This window comes from Schistocerca nitens, chromosome 2 (assembly GCF_023898315.1).
Source record: "Schistocerca nitens isolate TAMUIC-IGC-003100 chromosome 2, iqSchNite1.1, whole genome shotgun sequence".
Classification (NCBI taxonomy): Eukaryota; Metazoa; Arthropoda; class Insecta; order Orthoptera; family Acrididae; genus Schistocerca; species Schistocerca nitens.
The window spans coordinates 247,548,865-247,571,165 of NC_064615.1; the positions used below are offsets into that span (position 1 = coordinate 247,548,865).

Genomic DNA, 22,301 nt, shown 5'->3' on the forward strand with positions numbered 1-22,301 from the left:
GACACAGGCAACAGAGCATGCACAATGTCGGCACTAGTACAGTGTATATCCACCTTTCACAGCAATGCAGGCTGCTATTCTCCCATGGAGACGATCGTAGAGATGCTGGATGTAGTCCTGTGGAATGGCTTGCCATGCCATTTCCACCTGGCGCCTCAGTTGGACCAGCGTTCGTGCTGGACGTGCAGACCGCGTGAGACGACGCTTCATCCAGTCCCAAACATGCTCAATGGGGGACAGATCCGGAGATCTTGCTGGCCAGGGTAGTTGACTTACACCTTCTAGAGCACGTTGGGTGGCACGGGATACATGCGGACGTGCATTGTCCTGTTGGAACAGCAAGTTCCCTTGCCGGTCTAGGAATGGTAGAACGATGGGTTCGATGACGGTTTGGATGTACCGTGCACTATTCAGTGTCCCCTCGACGATCACCAGTGGTGTACGGCCAGTGTAGGAGATCGCTCCCCACACCATGATGCCGGGTGTTGGCCCTGTGTGCCTCGGTCGTATGCAGTCCTGATTGTGGCGCTCACCTGCACGGCGCCAAACACGCATACGACCATCATTGGCACCAAGGCAGAAGCGACTCTCATCGCTGAAGACGACACGTCTCCATTCGTCCCTCCATTCACGCCTGTCGCGACACCACTGGAGGCGGGCTGCACGATGTTGGGGCGTGAGCGGAAGACGGCCTAACGGTGTGCGGGACCGTAGCCCAGCTTCATGGAGACGGTTGCGAATGGTCCTCGACGATACCCCAGGAGCAACAGTGTCCCTAATTTGCTGGGAAGTGGCGGTGCGGTCCCCTATGGCACTGCGTAGGATCCTACGGTCTTGGCGTGCATCCGTGCGTCGCTGCGGTCCGGTCCCAGGTCGACGGGCACGTGCACCTTCCGCCGACCACTGGCGACAACATCGATGTACTGTGGAGACCTCACGCCCCACGTGTTGAGCAATTCGGTGGTACGTCCACCCGGCCTCCTGCATGCCCACTATACGCCCTCGCTCAAAGTCCGTCAACTGCACATACGGTTCACGTCCACGCTGTCGCGGCATGCTACCAGTGTTAAAGACTGCGATGGAGCTCCGTATGCCACGGCAAACTGGCTGACACTGACGGCGGCGGTGCACAAATGTTGCGCAGCTAGCGCCATTCGACGGCCAACACCGTGTGCCGTGCGTGTGATCACTGCTTGTACAGCCCTCTCGCAGTGTCCGGAGCAAGTATGGTGGGTCTGACACACCGGTGTCAATGTGTTCTTTTTTCCATTTCCAGGAGTGTATAAACGATGATCAAAAAGTTTACATTTGAGGCCAACATTGCTGCGTATATGCAACACACTGCGACTCCGATGTAGAAATATAAGCACCACATATAGGCAAGGGGTTAGTGCGGCATTTGTGTCTTTCGACATACGGACAGTAAATGCGTAAACATGAACAACGGTGACATTATTACCAAATGTGTCTAAACAGGACCAATGTGCTGTTATTCTTTTCTTGGTGGCCGAAGGACAAATACTTGTAGAAATCCATCAGAGAATAAAGAATGTTTATGAGGAGTAGTGTGACAAGGGGTCCTGTTACTTCATGATAATGCATGTCTCCATATTGCAAATGCCATAACACAGAAGTTAGGCCAACTCAGGTGGGAGACACTCGACCACCCGCCCTGTATTTCTGATTTCTCCCCAACTGATTAACATGCCTTCGGTCCCCTTAAAAAGGCCTTGAAAGGTCGATGATTCCTGTCAGACAAAGATGTGCACAGGTAATTACAGACTTCATGCAACAGGGTGCAGCGCTTTACCAAATGAGTATCTTCAACCCAGTGTGTCAGTGGGATGATTACTTCAGTTCTTACACGGATTTTGCCCAATTGGAATACCAATTCTCGCCTGTACGGTCTCCCAATGGCAATTTTTGATCACTCCTTATAATAAAGGATATAAATATTTAAATAAAATATGAAATACATGGATTATGGGAGCATGGTTGCTTAGAGAGTACAACTGGTGCAAATATGGCTGTACCTAAAAATATACAATAAGTAATTCAAAACAGTTATTAATGCTGTTTATTCAAATACTTAATAATACTTTTTTTTTTCCTACCCCCATGAACCATGGACCTTGCTGTTGGTGGGGAGGCTTGCGTGCCTCAGCGCTACAGATGGCCGTACCGTAGGTGCAACCACAACGGAGGGGTATTTGTTGAGAGGCCAGACAAACGTGTGGTTCCTGAAGAGGGGCAGCAGCCTTTTCAGTAGTTGCAGGGGCAACAGTCTGGATGATTGACTGATCTGGCCTTGCAACACTAACCAAAACGGCCTTGCTGTGCTGGTACTGTGAACGGCTGAAAGCAAGGGGAAACTACAGCCATAATTTTTCCCGAGGGCATGCAGCTTTACTGTATGGTTAAATGATGATGCCGTCCCCGTGGGTAAAATATTCCGGAGGTAAAATAGTCCCCCATTCGGATCTCCGGGCAGGGACTACTCAAGAGGCCGTCGTTATCAGGAGAAAGAAAACTGGCGTTCTACGGATCGGAGCGTGGAATGTCAGATCCCTTAATCGGGCAGGTAGATTAGAAAATTTAAAAAGGGAAATGGATAGGTTGAAGTTAGATATAGTGGGAATTAGTGAAGTCAGGTGGCAGGAGGAACAAGACTTTTGGTCAGGTGAATACAGGGTTATAAATACAAAATCAAATAGGGGTAATGCAGGAGTAGGTTTAATAATGAATAAAAAAATAGGAGTGCGGGTAAGCTACTACCAACAGCATAGTGAACTCATTATTGTGGCCAAGATAGACATGAAGCCCATGCCTACTACAGTAGTACAAGTTTATATGCCAACTAGCTCTGCAGATGATGAAGAAATTGATTAAATGTATGATGAGATAAAAGAAATTATTCAGGTAGTGAAGGGAGACGAAAATTTAATAGTCATGTGTGACTGGAATTCGAGAGTCGGAAAAGGGAGAGAAGGAAACATAGTGGGTGAATGTGGATTGGGAGAGAGAAATGAAAGAGGAAGCCGTCTGGTAGAATTTTGCACAGCGCATAACTTAATCATAGCTAACACTTGGTTCAAGAATCATAAAAGAAGGCTGTATACATGGAAGAAGCCCGGAGATACTGACAGGTTTCAGATAGATTATGTAATGGTAAGACAGAGATTTAGGAACCAGGTTTTAAATTGTAAGACATTTCCAGGGGCAGATGTGGACTCTGACCACAATTTATTGGTTATGAACTGTAGATTAAAACTGAAGAAACTGCAAACAGGTGGGAATTTAAGGAGATGGGACCTGGATAAACTGACTAAAACAGAGGTTGTACAGAGTTTCAGGGAGAGCATAAGGGAATAATTGACAGGAATGGGGGAAAGAAATACAGTGAAAGAAGAATGGGTAGCTCTGAGGGATGAAGTAGTGAAGGCAGCAGAGGATCAAGTAGGTAAAAAAGACGAGGGCTAGTAGAAATCATTGGGTAACAGAAGAAATACTGAATTTAATTGATGAAAGGAGAAAATATAAAAATGCAGTAAATGAAGCAGTCAAAAAGGAATACAAACATCTCAAAAATGAGATCGACAGGAAGTGCAAAATGGCTAAGCAGGGATGGCGAGAGGACAAATGTAAGGATGTAGAGGCTTACCTCACTAGGGGTAAGATAGATACTGCCTACAGGAAAATTAAAGAGACCTTTGGAGATAAGAGAACCACTTGTATGAATATCGAGAGCTCAGATGGAAACCCAGTTCTAAGCACAAAAGTGAAAGCAGAAAGGTGGATGGAGTATATAGAGGGTCTATACAAGGGCGATGTACTTAACGACAATATTATGGAAATGGAAGAGGATGTAGATGATGTTGAAATGGGAGATACGATACTGCGTGAAGAGTTTGACAGAGCACTGAAAGACCTGAGTCGAAACAAGGCCCCCGGAGTAGACAACATTCCATTGGAACTACTGACGGCCTTCGGAGAGCCAGTCCTGACAAAACACTACCATCTGGTGAGCAAGATGTATGAGACAGGCGAAATACCCTCAGATTTCAAGAAGAATATAATAATTCCAATCCCAAAGAAAGCAGGTGTTGACAGATGTGAAAATTACCGAACTCTTAGTTTAATAAGTCACAGCTGCAAAATACTAATGCGAATTCTTTACAGACGAATGGAAAAACTGGTAGAAGCTGACCTCGGCGAAGATCAGTTTGGATTCCACGGAAATGTTGGAACACATGAGGCAATACTGACCTATGACTTATCTTAGAAAATATATTAAGGAAAGGCAAACCTACATTTCTAGCATTTGTAGACTTAGAGAAAGCTTTAGACAATGTTGACTGGAATACTCTCTTTCAAATTCTAAAGGTGGCATGGGTAAAATACAGGGAGCGAAAGGCTATTTACAATTTGTACACAAACCAGATGGCAGTTATAAGAGTCGAGGGGCATGAAAGGGAAGCAGCGGTTGGGAAGGGAATGAGACAGGGTTGTAGTCTGTCCCCGATGTTATTCAATCTGTATATTGAGCAAGCAGTACAGGAAACAAAAGAAAAATTCGGAGTAGGTATTAAAGTCCATGGAGAAGAAATAAAAACTTTGAGGTTCGCCGATGACATTGTAATTCTGTCAGAGACAGCAAAGGACTTGGAAGAGCAGTTGAACGGAATGGACAGTGTCTTGAAAGGAGGATATAAGATGAACATCAACTAAAGCAAAACAAGGATAATGGAATGTAGTCGAATTAAGTCGGGTGCTGCTGAGGGAATTAGATTAGGTAATGAGACACTTAAAGTAGTAAAGGAGTTTTGCTATTTGGGGAGCAAAATAACTGATCATGGTCGAAGTAGAGAGGATATAAAATGTAGACTGGCAATGGCAAGGAAAGCGTTTCTGAAGAAGAGAAATTTGTTAACATCAAGTATAGATTTAAGTGTCAGGAAGTCGTTTCTGAAAGTATTTGTATGGAGTGTAGCCATGTATGGAAGTGAAACATGGACGATAAATAGTTTGGACAAGAAGAGAATAGAAGCTTTCGAAATGTGGTGCTACAGAAGAATGCTGAAGATTAGATGGGTAGATCACATAACTAATGAGGAGGTATTGAATAGAATTGGGGAGAAGACGAGTTTGTAGCACAACTTGACAAGAAGAAGGGACCGGTTGGTAGGACAAGTTCTGAGGCATCAAGGGATCACAAATTTAGTATTGGAGGGCAGCGTGGAGGGTAAAATCGTAGAGGGAGACCAAGCGATGAATACACTAAGCAGATTCAGAAGGATGTAGGTTGCAGTAAGTACTGGGAGATGAAGAAGCTTGCACAGGATAGAGTAGCATGGAGAGGTGCATCAAACCAGTCTCAGGACTGAAGACAACAACAAAACAAATAATATTTATCTTCATTATATGAATGATGTATTATATGTATGTCTACTTCAATGTATTCCTAACATAATAAGAAATGAAACAGAAAATTGATGCAGCGATGAATATATCATCTCAGTTATTCCAGCCAGATCAACTCAAGTAAACTCAAGAGCTTTCAACAGCTGTCTCTGTCGTCATCTTCAGAAGTAAAACTACTCACTGCCAGGGTTGGCATGGTGTTCTGTTTGTATAGACGAAGTAGTAATATCCAGAACCTTTCAGAAGAGGGCTGAAATGATCCATACAAGGGAAGGTGAGTTGAGCAGCTTCTGGCAGCTCCATTCCACTATCAGGCTAAATGACATCATATGGTTCAGGGTCTGTTTCATATTTTAAACTTCTACTCCCACCACCTTATAAGCATCAAGTATACATCTTTGTTTTCTCTCGGTATCCAAACCCTGTTACCATTCGCTATTAACATGGTGCCCCTAATGTAATACTGTCTGCCTCTTTTATAGTGGAATTTCAATATGAAAATACAGTAGTGTTGCACAAGGACAGAAATAACAATAAAATATTTGTTTGACTACAAAAGTAAATTAAAAAAAAAATAAACAGGGATACAAGAAATAAGTATTTTACTCTTCTGACATCACATCAAATATACTAATATGGGCACTACAACAATGGATTATTTGTCAGTAAGTGAAATCAATAACAGTAAATACACTACTGGCCATTAAAATTACTACACCAAGAAGAAATGCAGCTGATAAACGGGTATTAATTCGACAAATATATTATACTAGAACTGACATGTGATTACATTTTCACACAATTTGGGTGCATAGATCCTGAGAAATCAGTACCCAGAACAACCACCTCTGGCCGTAATAACGGCCTTGATACACCTGGGCATTGAGTCAAACAGAGCTTGGATGGCGTGTACAGGTCCAGCTGCCCATGTAGCTTCAACATGATACCACAGTTCATCAAGAGTAGTGACTGGCATATTGTGATGAGCCAGTTGCTCGGCCACCATTGACCAGACGTTTTCAATTGGTGAGAGATCTGGAGAATGTGCTGGCCAGGGCAGCAGTTGAACATTTTCTGTATCCAGAAAGGCCTGCACAGGACCTGAAACATGCGGTCGTGCATTATCCTGCTGAAATGTAGGGTTTCGCAGGGATCGAATGAAGGGTAGAGCCACGGGTCGTAACACATCTGAAATGTAACATCCACTGTTCAAAGTGCCGTCAATGCGAACAAGAGGTGACTGAGACGTGTAACCAATGGCAGCCTATACCATCACACCGGGTGATATGCCAGTATGGCGATGACGAATACAGACTTCCAATGTGTGTTCACTGAGATGTCACCAAACACGGATGTAACCATCATGATGCTGTAAAGAGAACCTGGATTCATCCGAAAAAATGATGTTTTGCCATTCGTGCACCCAGGTTCGTCGTTGAGTACACCATCACAGGCGCTCCTGTCTGTGATGCAGCGTCAAGGGCAACTGCAGCCATGGTCTCCGAGCTGATAGTCCATGTTGCTGCAAACGTCATCGAACTGTTTGTGCAGATGGTTGTTGTCTTGCAAACATCCCTATCTGTTGATTCAGGGATCGAGACATGGCTGCACGATCCGTTACAGCCATGCGGATAAGATGCCTGTCATCTCGACTGCTAGTGATACGAGGTCGTTGGGATCCAACACGGCGTTCCATATTACCCTCCTGAAACCACCGATTCCATATTCTGCTAACAGTCTTTGGATCACGACCAACGCGAGCAGCAATATCGTGATACAATAAACCACAATCGTGATAGGCTACAATCCGAACTTTATCAAAGTAGGAAACGTGATGGTACGCATTTTTCCTCCTTACACGAGGCATCACAACAACATTTCACCAGCAACGCCGGTCAACTGCTGTTTGTCTATGAGAAATCGACTGGAAACTTTCCTCATGTCAGCACGTTGTAGGTGTCGCCACCGGTTCCAACCTTGTGTGAATGCTCTGGAAAGCTAATCATTTGCATATCACAGCATCTTCTTCCTGCCGGTTAAATTTTGCGCCTGTAGCATGTCATCTTTGTGGTGTAGCAATTTTAATGGCCAATAGCGCAGAAGTATGAACAAGGACAGGATTTGTTAACTTTACACAGCTGGCACTCATTTTCAAATGCTGAGAAATTAACAGCATAAATACTTAGTGTTTTGTCAGTTGAAAGCATGATATAAAGCTCATATTACAACAATTTGACAAACAACCAGATATCTGAGCATAAAGAAACTAAGAATACTACAATCTTTGACACTAGCCTGTTGATGTTTTAGTTATAATGTGACTATTATCTGTTTTTGGTAAAACTATATTATTATTATTATGATTGTTATTTATTGTGCCCCCTATTTTAAATGATACATAACAGACTGATGTACATGCCTGATTATTATGTATGAACTGTGCCCAAAACTTGGAAGGTTTCCACGACAAGGGGGGTAACTTTTCAGAATCCAGTCTTTGTTGCGCAAATAAAAATTTCTTTACAAGAACAGCGGGCACCACTTGCAACAGACACAAACTGGTTGCTGCATCATCAATATCAGCCTTTAGTTCCCATGTAAATTCAGCATATCGCATGTACTGTTCAGCTAGCCTGTAAAGAAATGCAACAGTCAACTTCACACAACAGACAATGTGTCCCTTGTTAAAATGGAATATTACAACAATGAGAGGATGGAAATGACAAATAGGAAATGCAGAAAGGCAACCCCTAACTTGCAGACAAATATGTAACATAGGTTAGCTTTTGAGAATTCATTCTCTCTCTGTCTTTCTTTCTCACAGTTGAGGAATGTGTGTGTGTGTGTGTGTGTGTGTGTGTGTGTGTGTGTGCACCTGTTTGTTGTCCTCTGCAGTCAGTTTGTGATGTTAACACAGTCAGCAGCAGATCACAAGACATGACATGCAATGTCCCTGTTGATTAGGTATCTAACATGCAGGTTGTGGACAACTTTTACCATAAGCACACAAGGGTGTAATGTTACGCGGTGATGAAGACTGTTGGTTTCCACTTTCTTGTGGTTAAATTCTGTTCCTCATCTTTCCGCAATTTAGCTTTTGTATTAACACAAACAGTGTCCTCCTGAGTCTTCCACCAGCACATGCTCCATAGAAATGTTGAGATTTAGCAATGGCATCCAGTGTAATGTTGGGGAGCACCAGCAATAAGAAAAATAAGAAATCACCACAGCTATAGTGACACACGTTTACTAGCTCACAAGCGGTTTCATTTGAAAAACATAGTCAGATTACACTGTCGACAGTTTTCATAACAAATTCCCACAGAGACATACATTAAGAAGTCTAGTTTTCATACATGGCACTACAGGCAAATCCCGGAGCATTTTAGTCATATAAACACTCTGTCAAGTAGCTGCTAGAAACACAGTAAGCAGTCAGTGCAAGCAACTTGGCCAGTACACTATGTTGTTGTTGTTGTTGTTGTTGTTGTTGTTGTTGTTGTGGTCTTCAGTCCTGAGACTGGTTTGATGCAGCTCTCCATGCTACTCTATCCTGTGCAAGCTTCTTCATCTCCCAGTACCTACTGCAACCTACATCCTTCTGAATCTGCTTAGTGTATGCATCTCTTGGTCTCCCCCTACGATTTTTACCCTCCACGCTGCCCTCCAATACTAAATTGGTGATCCCTTGATGCCTCAGAACATGTCCTACCAACCGATCCCTTCTTCTGGTCAAGTTGTGCCATAAACTCCTCTTCTCCCCAATCCTATTCAGTACCTCCTCATTAGTTATGTGATCTACCCATCTAATCTTCAGCATTCTTCTGTAGCACCACATTTCGAAAGCTTCTATTCTCTTCTTGTCCAAACTATTTATCGTCCATGTTTCACTTCCATACATGGCTACACTCCATACAAATACTTTTAGAAAAGACTTCCTGACACTTAAATCTATACTCGATGTTAACAAATTTCTCTTCTTCAGAAACGCCATTTTATATCCTCTCTACTTCGACCATCATCAGTTATTTTGCTCCCCAAATAGCAAAACTCCTTTACTACTTTAAGTGTCTCATTTCCTAATCTAATACCCTCAACATCACCCGACTTAATTCGACTATATTCCATTATCCTCGTTTTGCTTTTGTTGATGTTCATCTTATATCCTCCCTTCAAGACACCATCCATTCCGTTCAACTGCTCTTCCAAGTCCTTTGCTGTCTCTGACAGAATTACAATGTCATCGGCGAACCTCAAAGTTTTTATTTCTTCTCCATGGATTTTAATACCTACTCCAAATTTTTCTTTTGTTTCCTTTACTGCTTGCTCAATATACAGATTGAATAACATCGGGGAGAGGCTACAATCCTGTCTTACTCCCTTCCCAACCACTGCTTCCCTTTCATGTCCCTCGACTCTTATAACTGCCATCTGGTTTCTGTACAAATTGTAAATAGCCTTTCGCTCCCTGTATTTTACCCATGCCACCTTTAGAATTTGAAAGAGAGTATTCCAGTCAACATTGTCAAAAGCTTTCTCTAAGTCTACAAATGCTAGAAATGTAGGTTTGCCTTTCCTTAATCTTTCTTCTAAGATAAGTCATAAGGTCAGTATTGCCTCACGTGTTCCAACATTTCTACGGAATCCAAACTGATCTTCCCCGAGGTTGGCTTCTACTAGTTTTTCCATTCGTCTGTAAAGAATTCGTGTTAGTATTTTGCAGCTGTGGCTTATTAAACTGATTGTTCGGTAATTTTCACATCTGTCAACACCTGCTTTCTTTGGGATTGGAATTAATATATTCTTCTTGAAGTCTGAGGGTATTTCGCCTGTCTCATACATCTTGCTCACCAGATGGTAGAGTTTTGTCAGGACTGGCTCTCCCAAGCCCGTCAGTAGTTCCAATGGAATGTTGTCTACTCCGGGGGCCTTGTTTCGACTCAGGTCTTTCAGTGCTCTGTCAAACTCTTCACGCAGTATCGTATCTCCCATTTCATCTTCATCTACATCCTCTTCCATTTCCATAATATTGTCGTTAAGTACATCGCCCTTGTATAGACCCTCTATATACTCCTTCCACCTTTCTGCTTTCCCTTCTTTGCTTAGAACTGGGTTGCCATCTGAGCTCTTGATGTTCATACAAGTGGTTCTCTTATCTCCAAAGGTCTCTTTAATTTTCCTGTAGGCAGTATCTATCTTACTCCCAGTGAGATAAGCCTCTACATCCTTACATTTGTCCTCTAGCCATCCCTGCTTAGCCATTTTGCACTTCCTGTCGATCTCATTTTTGAGACGTTTGTATTCCTTTTTGCCTGCTTCATTTACTGCATTTTTATATTTTCTCCTTTCATCAATTAAATTCAATATTTCTTCTGTTACCCAAGGATTCTACTAGCCCTCGTCTTTTTACCTACTTGATCCTCTGCTGCCTTCACTACTTCATCCCTCAAAGCTACCCATTCTTCTTCTACTGTATTTCTTTCCCCCATTCCTGTCAATTGTTCCCTTATGCTCTCCCTGAAACTCTGTACAACCTCTGGTTCTTTCAGTTTATCCAGGTCCCATCTCCTTAAATTCCCACCTTTTTGCAGTTTCTTCAGTTTTAATCTACAGGTCATAACCAACAGATTGTGGTCAGAGTCCACATCTGCCCCTGGAAATGTCTTACAATTTAAAACCTGGTTCCTAAATCTCTGTCTTACCATTATATAATCTATCTGATACCTTTTAGTATCTCCAGGGTTCTTCCATGTATACAACCTTCTATCATGATTCTTAAACCAAGTGTTAGCTATGATTAAGTTGTGCTCTGTGCAAAATTCTACCAGGCGGCTTCCTCTTTCATTTCTTAGCCCCAATCCATATTCACCTACTACGTTTCCTTCTCTCCCTCCAGTACACTAGACAAGACTATATACTGATAAGAAGAGTCAGGATGCAACCTTCCTTTCCATAAGATTTGCAGATGAATATTGTGCTTTTTTCCAAGCATTCTTACTGTACACCTCTAACCCAAATCAGTGGGCCAATCTACTCACCTTGCCAGTACCATGTACTACATCAGCACCACTGGCAAAGCGTACATCAAGTGAGAAGGGGAAGCTGTGAGAATGGCTCTGTATGTCCATGAGATCCAGAGTGCTACAGGCGATGGTGCCGATTGCTAATGTATTCCTTGACTTGCAAAAAGAATTCAATATTGTTTTGCTCTACTGTTTAGTGAACAAAATATGAGCTTACTGAAGGAAGAGAGAAGTAAAATTGGGTTTAATGTCCTGTTGACATCAAGATCATTTGAGACGGAGCATAAGCTCAGATCATGTCAAGGATGGGGATGAAATCGGCTGTGCCTTTCAAAGGAATCATCCCAGCATTTGCCTGGAGTGATTTAGGAAATAATGGAAAACCTAAATCTGGATAGAGTGCTGACCAATGCGCAACCTTGTTCAGTATCAACTTATTGAATATCTGACTATATTTATGACTAATTAAGGACTTCCTAGCGAATACAGTAAGGCATCCTGTCCTTAGCAGGATAAAATTTACAAATGTACAAGTAATTTCAGTTGTACCCCATGAGAGTGTTAAAGTGTTGTTGCTTTTTACAGTATATACATAAAGAAGGCAGTGGATAACATCAGAAGCTCCATCGGGCTGTTCATAGGAAGGTTAGTGCCAGAGACTGTAGCAAAATTCAGGAAGACCTGCAGAGAATCAACATTTGGTTCAAGAGCTAGCAGTTGATACTGAATGTAAATAAATGTAGCATACTGAGCATAGATAGGCAAATAGATCCATCACATAACGGCAATAAATCAGTGGAAACATTAACAACTGTAAAACACCCAAGAGTAACTGTTCAGAATGCCCTAAAGTGGAATGACCAGATAAAACTGCTTGTAGGAAAAATGAAGGCCAGGCTGAAATTCGTTGGAAGAATATTAAGGAATTGTAGACCTGTGCATAGACTTTTGGTGCCACATACCTCTGGAAACTACTAAAAAATCCATGCTATGTAGAATCACTCTTCTATTACATTCCAAAGTTGAATTGAAACACTATTAGTCAGGTGGTAATAATGGTTTAGCTCTTCAGGTTATATGCTGATGGTTTTCTTCAAATATCTTTAAAGGAAGGGAGATTAGGGTTTAATGTTCCACAGAGGACAAGGATGTTAGAGACAGAGTTCAACCTCAGATCTGGTAAAGATGTGGAAGGAAATAAGCTGTGTTTTTTTCAAAGGGACCTTAAAAGGATTTGCCTCAACTGACATGGGAAAGCTAAATCTGGATGGCAGGAGGGGGAGGGACTTGAACTGTCATCCTCCTGAATGTGAGTTCAGTTTCTTAACCACTGCACCATCTCACACAGCAAACAACCATGAAGAGCAAGGCAGACGGTATGTCCCACTGTACCAGTTATTAGGGTTTCTTCCAGTTCCATTCACATATGGAGTGCAGGAAGAATGACTGACTGAATGCCTCGGTGAATACTATAAATATTCTAACCTTTTCCCCATGATCCTAATGACAGAGATATGAATGCGGTTGTGGTATATTCTTAGAGTCATCATTTATTGCTGGTCCTTGAAACTCGGTTAGCAGACTTTTTCAGGATAATTTATGTCTATCTTCAAGGGTCAATCAGTTCAGCTTCTTCAGCATCTCTGCTGCAGCCTCCCACAGATCAAACAAACCTGTGGCCATTCAAACTGCCCTTCTCGTATATGTTCAGTATCCCATGTTAGTCCTATTTAGTGTGGGCCCCACACACTTTAGCAATATTCTAGAAGGGTCACTTGGACAATCTGTAAGTGATCTTCTTTGTAGATTGATTGCACTTCCCCAGTATTCTACCAATAAACTGAAGTTTACCATCTGCATTACCTGCGCCTGAGACTTTGTGATCATTCCATTTCACACACCTACAAAGTGTTACACCCAGTTATTTGTATCAGCTGACTAATTCCAACTGTGACTAACTGATATTATAGTCATAGGATACTATGTTTCTTTTTTTCATTTTGTAAGTGCACAATTTTACATTTCTGAACAATTAAAACAAGTTGTCAATCTTTGCACCACTTTGAAATCTTATCAATATCTGGCTGAGTATATATGTAGCCTCTTTCAGACAGCACTTCATTACAAGCAACTGCATCATCTGCAGAAAGTGTGAGGTTATGATTAACATTATTTATAAGGTCATTAATATACAATATGAACAGCAAGGGTCCCAAAACACTTTCCCGGGGCATACACAATATTTCTTCTACATCTGGCAATGACTCTTCAGCAAAGAAAACATGCTGCATACTCCCTACCAAAAAGTCCTCAATCCAGTCACAAATTTCACTTGATATCTCATATGATCAAACTTTTGCCAATAAGTATAGGTATGGTACTGAGTTAAATGCTTTTCGGAAATCAGGAATACTGCATCTACCTGACTGCCTTGATCCAAAGTTTTCAGTATGTTTGCTGCTTAGACACAGTGCTATTCTCTACCTCTGGTGTTATGTGTGATATTTATGTATGAAAGATACCTGATGTAGAGCCTATCTCAAGTATTTGCTGATGTTTGATGAATACAGTAAGCATTTTGCTTTTAAAACAATTAAGGAAATCTGTTCTGTAAAATTCTAAATGCTCGAGAACTATGACAGAAAATAGTTGAAATGAACAAGTGGCTTTATTGTTATCAAGCATGAGGTGCTTCTGTCATCGCACGCAGTATGGGTTCTTCAGCTCATTGTTGTTGACTATGACAACTTGTGCCGTGCATGTCTGCTATGACAATGTGGTCACTTGCATGATAACTCTATGCAGAGTTTATATTAATATTTCTCTTATTAGCATATTTTTGGAAGCATCTTTGACAGTAAAAAATACAGTTCATAAGATAATGAATATACTGTGAGGTTGTTGCTGGAATATGAAACAAGGGAAGTTCACAATGCACATAGCAACAGCCACATAACCGTTATTACTCATCTCTATGAAGCAGTTGTTTTTCTCAGGGATTTATTGGATGAATACATCATTATCAAATGACAAATAAAAATTGCAATCTTCAAATAAATTACTCAAATTCCAGTTTTTCTCTTTGAATCCAACAAAATGTGAGAATACAAACAATCTAAATATCATGAAACATATGTGGTGCAACAGGAAAGCATAGTTAAAAGCAAGGGTACAATTTATAAACAAACAATACTGAAACACAAGGTGGAATTTAAGAATAAAATTAAAATTCACCTTATGCAATGTATCATGTCTTTCGCGTCTCTGAGAGGGATCCTATCAGCAACATACTGTGCCACTGTTGTGCACTCTGCAGAGTCCTCTACTGGTAACTTAGAAAAGCTTGGCCCAAATGATTCTATTAGATACAACAAAACAGCTGCTGCTCGAACCTGGAAAAAGAAAAAAAACTGAAAAATATACCTGATGCAAGAATTCACATACAAGGGAAAGACTGGAGCCCATCATCTTCTAAAGCTGTCTTAAAAAAGGAGGATTCACAAGCCTTTCAACAAAGCTTATGCTTGATACAACTCTACTATATACACTAACATTCACCAGCTTTTTCAGTTACTCTGCTATAAGGTACAATGCGAAAGGCTTTAATGAAGTCTATTAAAACAGATGCTGGCAACTAATCCACAATCTTGACATGCTGCTGATAAATGTCTCCCACAATGATAGCCATTTCTGAGGGTCTGCTGCTCATAATTAAACCAATATTTTGAATTAAGAATCTTCCTCAAATATAAGTATACGAGATGTTTCATTTGCTTAAAGATTATGGGCATGACACTAATTGGTCTCCAATTACTCATTTTGGACTTTTGATAAGCTTTTAGAACTGGTAAATTGTACCTGTTTTCCACTTCAGACTTATGATCTGACCATTATAATAATTTAAATATAGATAAGTTATTGGATACATTTAGTGAGTTGTTTAAAATCCTTATGTAAGAAGGCCACTGTACTCCATCTAGCCGCCCAGGTCAAGAGGTGTTCTCATAGGAATGTTTGGAAACCTCTACATTTTCAAATTTACGAAATTGCTAGCCAATTATCTCTGGTCAGTGAAAAATTTTGCACTGCAGATAGATGCATATAAAAGTACTGCACATGACAGTACTCTACCTTCTGGAACTATAACCTGCCTCTTTGTAGAGGCATAGGTTGAGGAAGGTTAAAAAGAAAAGGAAGGTCACACAAACCCCAGGATGAGAGGGATCCATCTGCTGCGAAGTTGAGAGAAGGCAAAAATGACACCTTCCCATTTCATGTTTGTCATCACAACTGCATCCTTGCAACATATGGGTTTCTCTCATCCAGAGCTTGTGTAACTTTGTCTTCTTGTTTAAATTTTTCAAATGATTCCTCTTGACTTTCTGGGGAAGAATGTAATAGGACACATTTAAAAGTAGGCATTCGTAAAATATCAGCTTTCCCACAGATTCCTTCAGTAGATGAGAGACAAACAATGACACATTCATACACACAAAACTTTCAAATACATGATCATTGTTGTCTAGGGGCACTGTGGTGCCACTGGGTGGGCAGCAATCTCAGCAGGAAAAGGAAGTGAGGTACAGAAGATGTGTGAAACAGAGAGTTCAAGGTATAGCAGGGTAGGGGTGCAGGAAGATGTTGTAGTGCTGCCTGTATCAGGCAGTGTGCAGAGACATGGTGGGAGCAGGACTGTGGGGTGGAGAATATAAGCAAAAAGAGAGAAAGGACTATGCAGATGGGTAGTGGGGTGGTGGTGGTTGTGTGTGTGTGGGGGGTGGGTGGTTGGGGGGGGGGGTGGAGGGTGGAGACGAAAGTCTTATGTGAAACAGATGGAGGACAGAGACTAATGAAGGAAGGTTGAAACAAGGGAGGTTACAGGAATGAAAGATATATTGCAGGGAGAGTTTCCAATTGTGCAATTCAGAAAAGCTGGTGTTAGTGGGAAGACTATAAAAGGCAAGGGTTATGAAGCAGCCACAGAGATTAAGCACATTGTCTTGTATTAAATACTCCGCAACTGGGTGGACCAGCTGTCTCAAGGTCATAGTTTGGTGGACAACTTTCATGCAGGCAGGCAGTTTCGTTAGTGGTCATGCCCAAATAGAATGCTGCACAGTGACTGCTGTTAAGTTGTTAAGACTATGTGGGTTACCTGACAGGTAGCTCTACCTTTGATGGGGTAGGAAATGCCAGTGACAGGACCGGAGTAGGTAGTAGTGGGAGGAAGTATGGGATACATCTTGTACCTGTGTCTTTTGCAGGGATATGATCCGTGGGTAAAGGGATTGGAAGCAGGAGTATAAAAGGATAGACAAGTGATATTGTGTGGGTTAATGGGCAGCGGAACACCACTGTGAGAGTCCTGGGAAGGGTATTTCTTATTTCAGGACACAGCAAGAGGTAGTCAAAACCCTGGCAGAGAACATGAGTCAGTTGCTAGTATTGTGTGGTTGTGAGTCACAAGGGTGGCTGCTACTTTGTGGGTGGTCAGTGAGTACTGTAGGTTACAAGTTGTCGGAAATCTTTTTTTGGACAAGGCATGGAAGATAATTTTGCCCTGCAAAGACCTCAGTGACACCCTTAGCATACTAGGAGAACTGCTCACCTCTACTGATGCAATGACCGCGTTTAGTTACACTGTTTGTAAAGGACTACTTCATATAGGACGGGTTGCAGCTGCTGATTGCAAGGTATTGTTCTTGGCTAGCTGGTTTGATATGTAAGGAGATATTGAGAGAACCATCCAAGGTCGACATTGAGGAATGTAGCTTGTATGATTGACTTGGCATTTCTTGTCTCACCTCTCCTCAGTCAGCAGTTGTAGCACTGTACCTCCATGGGATTTGAAATTTGCGGAGCCACTCTGCACCGCCTACACACTTCTTGCATAGCTAACTGTAATTAGTGATGATAAATAGCTAATTATTTGACTTCAGTGTTGGTGTTATACGATTTCCTATCCAAATTTTCCACAATAAGCAAAGTTCTATGCAGGTGTTTTTATTACAGTGAACATTATCACCTCAGTTTTCATCATGGAACTAGAGCAGGCAGGTGTTGGCTGCTTGCAGTGACTACTGATGACGCACAGAATTTCCAGTCACAGCAAGGATACACTTCACTAGTTTCCCTCATTGTGTCTATCAAAGACCATTTAGACACAGTCCACATTTCGTAAAACATTTTCTCTTGTGTCACCTTTTTTTTAAAATTTTTTTTATTTATATTTTTAGTGCACAAGTTATTCAGTGAGTCTATTCATAGCCTGATATCAACCTACGAAGTTGTATCATGCAGGAAAATTCATGAACATTATACGAAAACACTGCAATAGGTGCAATAACTCAATATTATATTGGAATATTGCAGACATGACTGTCTCCAAACATTTTAGTGCTACACTTGCATCTTTATTTTAAGCTACTACAGAATTTCTTTTACTGTGCTGCCATGCTTGTTTTGCAAAACAATGCTATCATATTCATTATTTTCAATTACAGCAGCTTTCTTTGCATAGTTCCCACTGTATGCTAGACACTAATCATGGTCCGCTGTAGAGATATTTTTCTTGTGTGTGTCTTTTTCCACATAATTAGGTGCAGGTGACCGAAACATTAATAAAAGGTATACCCCACAGTAAAAAATAATTATTTACTATGGATAAGGAGGAAAAGTTCCTTACCTTATGATCAGGAAGTTGTTCTTCACTCAGGCACCACTGAATAACAGAATTGCATAGTAATTTCCAAAGATCTGGAAATGATTGTAGCAGGCACACATATTGTTTGGGCCACTTCTTCATGGAATCTTCTGAACATGCCCACATACAGTTAACAAAAACTTCTAAATATAACTGTATGACCTGAAAAGATCCAGATTTATTACAAGTCACCTAAAATGAAACTGTGCATATTGAGTCTATAAACACACACACACACACACACACACACACACACACACACACACACACACACACACACACACACACACACAGGAGAAGGGGTTAAGACAAATAAAATAACAAACTACACCCTAAAATGTCACCCCTACAAATTATTTTATGATAAAACTGAGGAAGGAAAGGCAGATTACGGTCAACCACCCATTATTAGCGAAAAAAAAAAAAAATCTTTGCTGGCCTTCAGAAGAAACCCTTTAATGTGTTAGGCTAGAAATAAGCACATGTATGCACGCAAATGCCTGCACGTTGTAAAGGGATACCCTCCTCTACCATTACTTTTCCTCAAAAGAAGTAATCGATACCAAAAATATTTTCGAATCTTCTGTAGGTTAATATTATCTCAGCTGTTTTTCTAGAAGACTTTCATATGATTTTGTACACGATGTGGTATATTTCAAGCTATAATCCATAAAAACAAATTACTTTATTTTCGTTGCTACAATCGATATGTACTAACTCTGTGTGTACAGTTAAAATTCCTTTTGTTTTAGAAACATTTGAAATTACAAAATATCTGGCACATTTAAAATTCCTATTATTAACTGCGCAATCAGATGATATTTATTATGTTTACTTCTGGATTTATTTATAAAATAATGGAACACATTAATAGAAAGTCATTTGCCAAGAAAGTTTGTAAACTCTTTGGAATATTATTAGTACTGCAGAATGTGTGAGTAGTGGGCATGCTTCTGATGTGATTGGACATGTTTTTATGTTTGCCAATAACAATGTAATTTTTTGTTTTGAATTGGAAATTGTGTTGCATAGAAAAATGTGAAAGAATAAAAATTATAGAAACAGAAATTAATTGGTCAGGCAATATTACACCACTATTTATGTCAATTGGCACCATGAGATCCTACAATGTCAAAAATCTCCGCTTCAAGGATCAGCCCCAAGATGTGATGTACTGGAGCTAACTACGAGAAAAGAAGATAAGTAAAACAGTTTATTGTCAATCTTACTCCTCCCTAAGCTTAGTAAAAGAGTTTTATTTTGAAGTCAGTGAGAATGAACAAATGAGGGTCAGGTAGATTACAAGTGGTAGTGTCGTCTGGGATCAGTTGACTGATAATGAAGTTGTGTCTGTTGCAGAAGAAGGGAGAGTGATTTGTGCCATTTGTAGTTTATATAAATGAATTTTGGATCATGGGAAGAAAAAAAAAAAACCAAGGAATGCCCAACAAAGTCGTATCAATAGTGATGAGGCACTATCAACAATGACTGACCGGACAGAATGAAAGAGGACTGCAACTACGACGAGGGACATCAAAATAAGGAAGGTAAGTACACACTATTTGTGAAGTTAATTTGTTTGTGGATTCATGTGCTTGTTAACAAGAAGAATAGAGGTGAGGGCAGGTGTGATGTAGGAGTGAAAGCTGTGGAACCCAGTCAGGATATGTTTGAGTTGAGTGAAAGTGTAGTCAGCAAAGAAACAGTAAAAACTGATATTTTGCAGTTAATTTTGGCAAAACTACAGGAAATGAAGACAGATAACAATAGCAAATTGGGTAGGGTGCAAGATCAAATGGACCAACTCCTTAATCAGGTTTCAGAGCTAATAAATGGGTTGTCAGAGGGGTTAGAAAGTGGGGATGAAAAAGTTGATGTCTCAGAAAATAAATTTATTGTTTTGAAAATTGAGTTAATTGCCAAATCTGTAAGACAGTCGAAGAATGTTAATGACATCAGAGTTGAACAGAAGACAGTAACGGAAAAAAAAAACTGAACAAAACTTTAGCAGTTTAGATAAAAAAAATTTACATGTTGAAAACAATATGCAAACTAATGTATAAATTCTGCATTAAAACAATGGTATTGCGTGGTCCAACACTCCAATCAAACGTTTTTCTTCAGACAATTTACATCTGGGTAAATTTAAATTTAACTCAGTGGGGAACATATCAAAGTTTTTAAAAATGTTTTAAATAAATTTTGGTCGGAAGCTGAACAAGGGAGAATTAAAAGTGAATTCCTGAATAGTCCTAATTATAGGACTAGAGATGGTACTCTGAAAGAGTTTTGTAAGAACCAACTTAAGAGAATAACACGTCTTGACAAACCATCTGACGAAACAACATTGATTGATGTGCTTAAAAGGAGATTACCAGTAAGGCTGCAGTGGGATTTAGTACACAGACCTGACGATTGTCTTGAACAATTTTTACGATATGTTGACAAGCTGGGTAGGGCATTGGTAAGAAGTATGTACCATAACAAATGGAATGATAGACATCACAATGGTAATAACTACAGAAACAGAGGTAATGGTAACTTCTACCATGATCAAAATGTTAACAGAGAGAGAAATTTTGAACATTAGCGGAACAGGAATAATGGGGATAACCATGGGCAGTTTAATAAAAGAAACAGTCCTCAATGAAGGTCCACAGTTTTGGGGTGAGGAAACACAACAAGAACAGGAACCCCAATTTACACTTGCAATTAGACAATAATAGCAGTGTTAATAATATGACACAGGTATCTGAAGTTAAACAGAAGGAATATCAGATTTCACATTTATGTTTTGATCAAAAGTTTTGGGATACTATGTCTAATTATGGTAATGTAGGCACTAATCACAAACCAGAATGTGAGAATAGTGAAAATTTTGATGTAGTATGTACTAATGATTTCTTTTCTTGGTCATAAAACAGTGTTATTGATGTATAGAAATCAGGTGATGACTGTATTGGATCTGAACTAGAGGGTATTTTTGATGTAGATGTGAATGAGAGCTGTGAAATAACTGTGGTTGGCAAGCCTGCGACTGGTAGCTTATTGCAAATGAGTGTAGGTGAGGTAAGTGACTTTGATGGAGATGAGACTTTTGTTGTTGATGATTTTTTTGATGAAGTAATTTTGGAAGAATTTGATGATGATGATGACGACGATTATGATTATCAGGTATTTGTGGAGTTTAAGAACAATGAAGTTTCACAGCTATTCGTGAATGATGTTGACAATACATATAAGGTAAGTGATGTATGTGATGATGTAAGTTAGTCATAGTATACCAGTCCAGTCAAAGCAGTCTTTCATTAATATCATGCAGAGTAATGATCCAACAGTAAAGGTGAATTATCTGTAAGCCCAGAGAATAAATTTGGAAACTTTTTGAAGTTGGTGTGGGACCAGATTGATGATAACATAGATAAATGTGCATTCTGGAATAAGTTAGCTATGGTTTGTCAAAATTTGTATCCAAATTGGTGGAATGAAGTGGAATGATCTAAGCAGGAAGTGTAATTTTGACAGTAGTATATTTTGTGTTCCTTCTGTAATAAGTGATGTTAGTTGTGCTATGGAATCCATTCATTGTTTTAATCTTCACCTGACAACATGAGTAACCGAAGTACTGCTATGATATCAGTAAAGTTGATAAAATTCTGTGAAGACAGTGTGGATGTATCATTTGATGAAATTGAAAGTGATCTTTTACATGAAGTGTCTAATAACAGAGATTATGATTCAGATTGTGTGTGCCCTTACATTAAGATTAATGATGATCAGTGGGAAGGGAACTGTTTGATTGATACAGGTAGTCTGATTTGTGGGAAATCTGACCAATTTAGAGACAAGATCCAGTGTAGTAAGAATTTTGTGGAAATGTCCATTGCACGTGTAAAGATAAGTGGAGCTACTGGTAAGCAAAACAAGTATTAAAATGTCAAGTACTGTTAACATATTGTATAGAAGACAAAACCTCTGAACGTGGATGCTTAGTGATCCCTAGTCTGAAAGAAAATATACACGATGTATGCAGATTCATAAGACTACATTATTGTGTTTTGTTTTGTCATGAATTTAATGTGTAAGATGATTTGATTACTAGAGTTCCGTCGTATCTATAGACCGAGTTTAAATCTATTTGCAGATTTATATGA

General features: G+C 40.1%; 1 protein-coding gene across 1 annotated transcript in view; it reads right to left on the reverse strand.

The window, feature by feature from the left end:
• LOC126235965 (Fanconi anemia group A protein-like) overlaps window positions 1-22,301 on the reverse strand; it is a 236,043-nt gene that overhangs the window by 53,680 nt on the left and 160,062 nt on the right. Inside the window, exons 17-19 of the mRNA XM_049944936.1 lie at window positions 18,130-18,309; window positions 14,679-14,836; window positions 7,841-8,054 (exon numbers count right to left, since the gene is read on the reverse strand). Of these exons, the coding sequence (XP_049800893.1) occupies window positions 7,841-8,054; window positions 14,679-14,836; window positions 18,130-18,309 (552 nt within the window). The remainder of the gene's footprint in view (window positions 1-7,840; window positions 8,055-14,678; window positions 14,837-18,129; window positions 18,310-22,301) is intronic.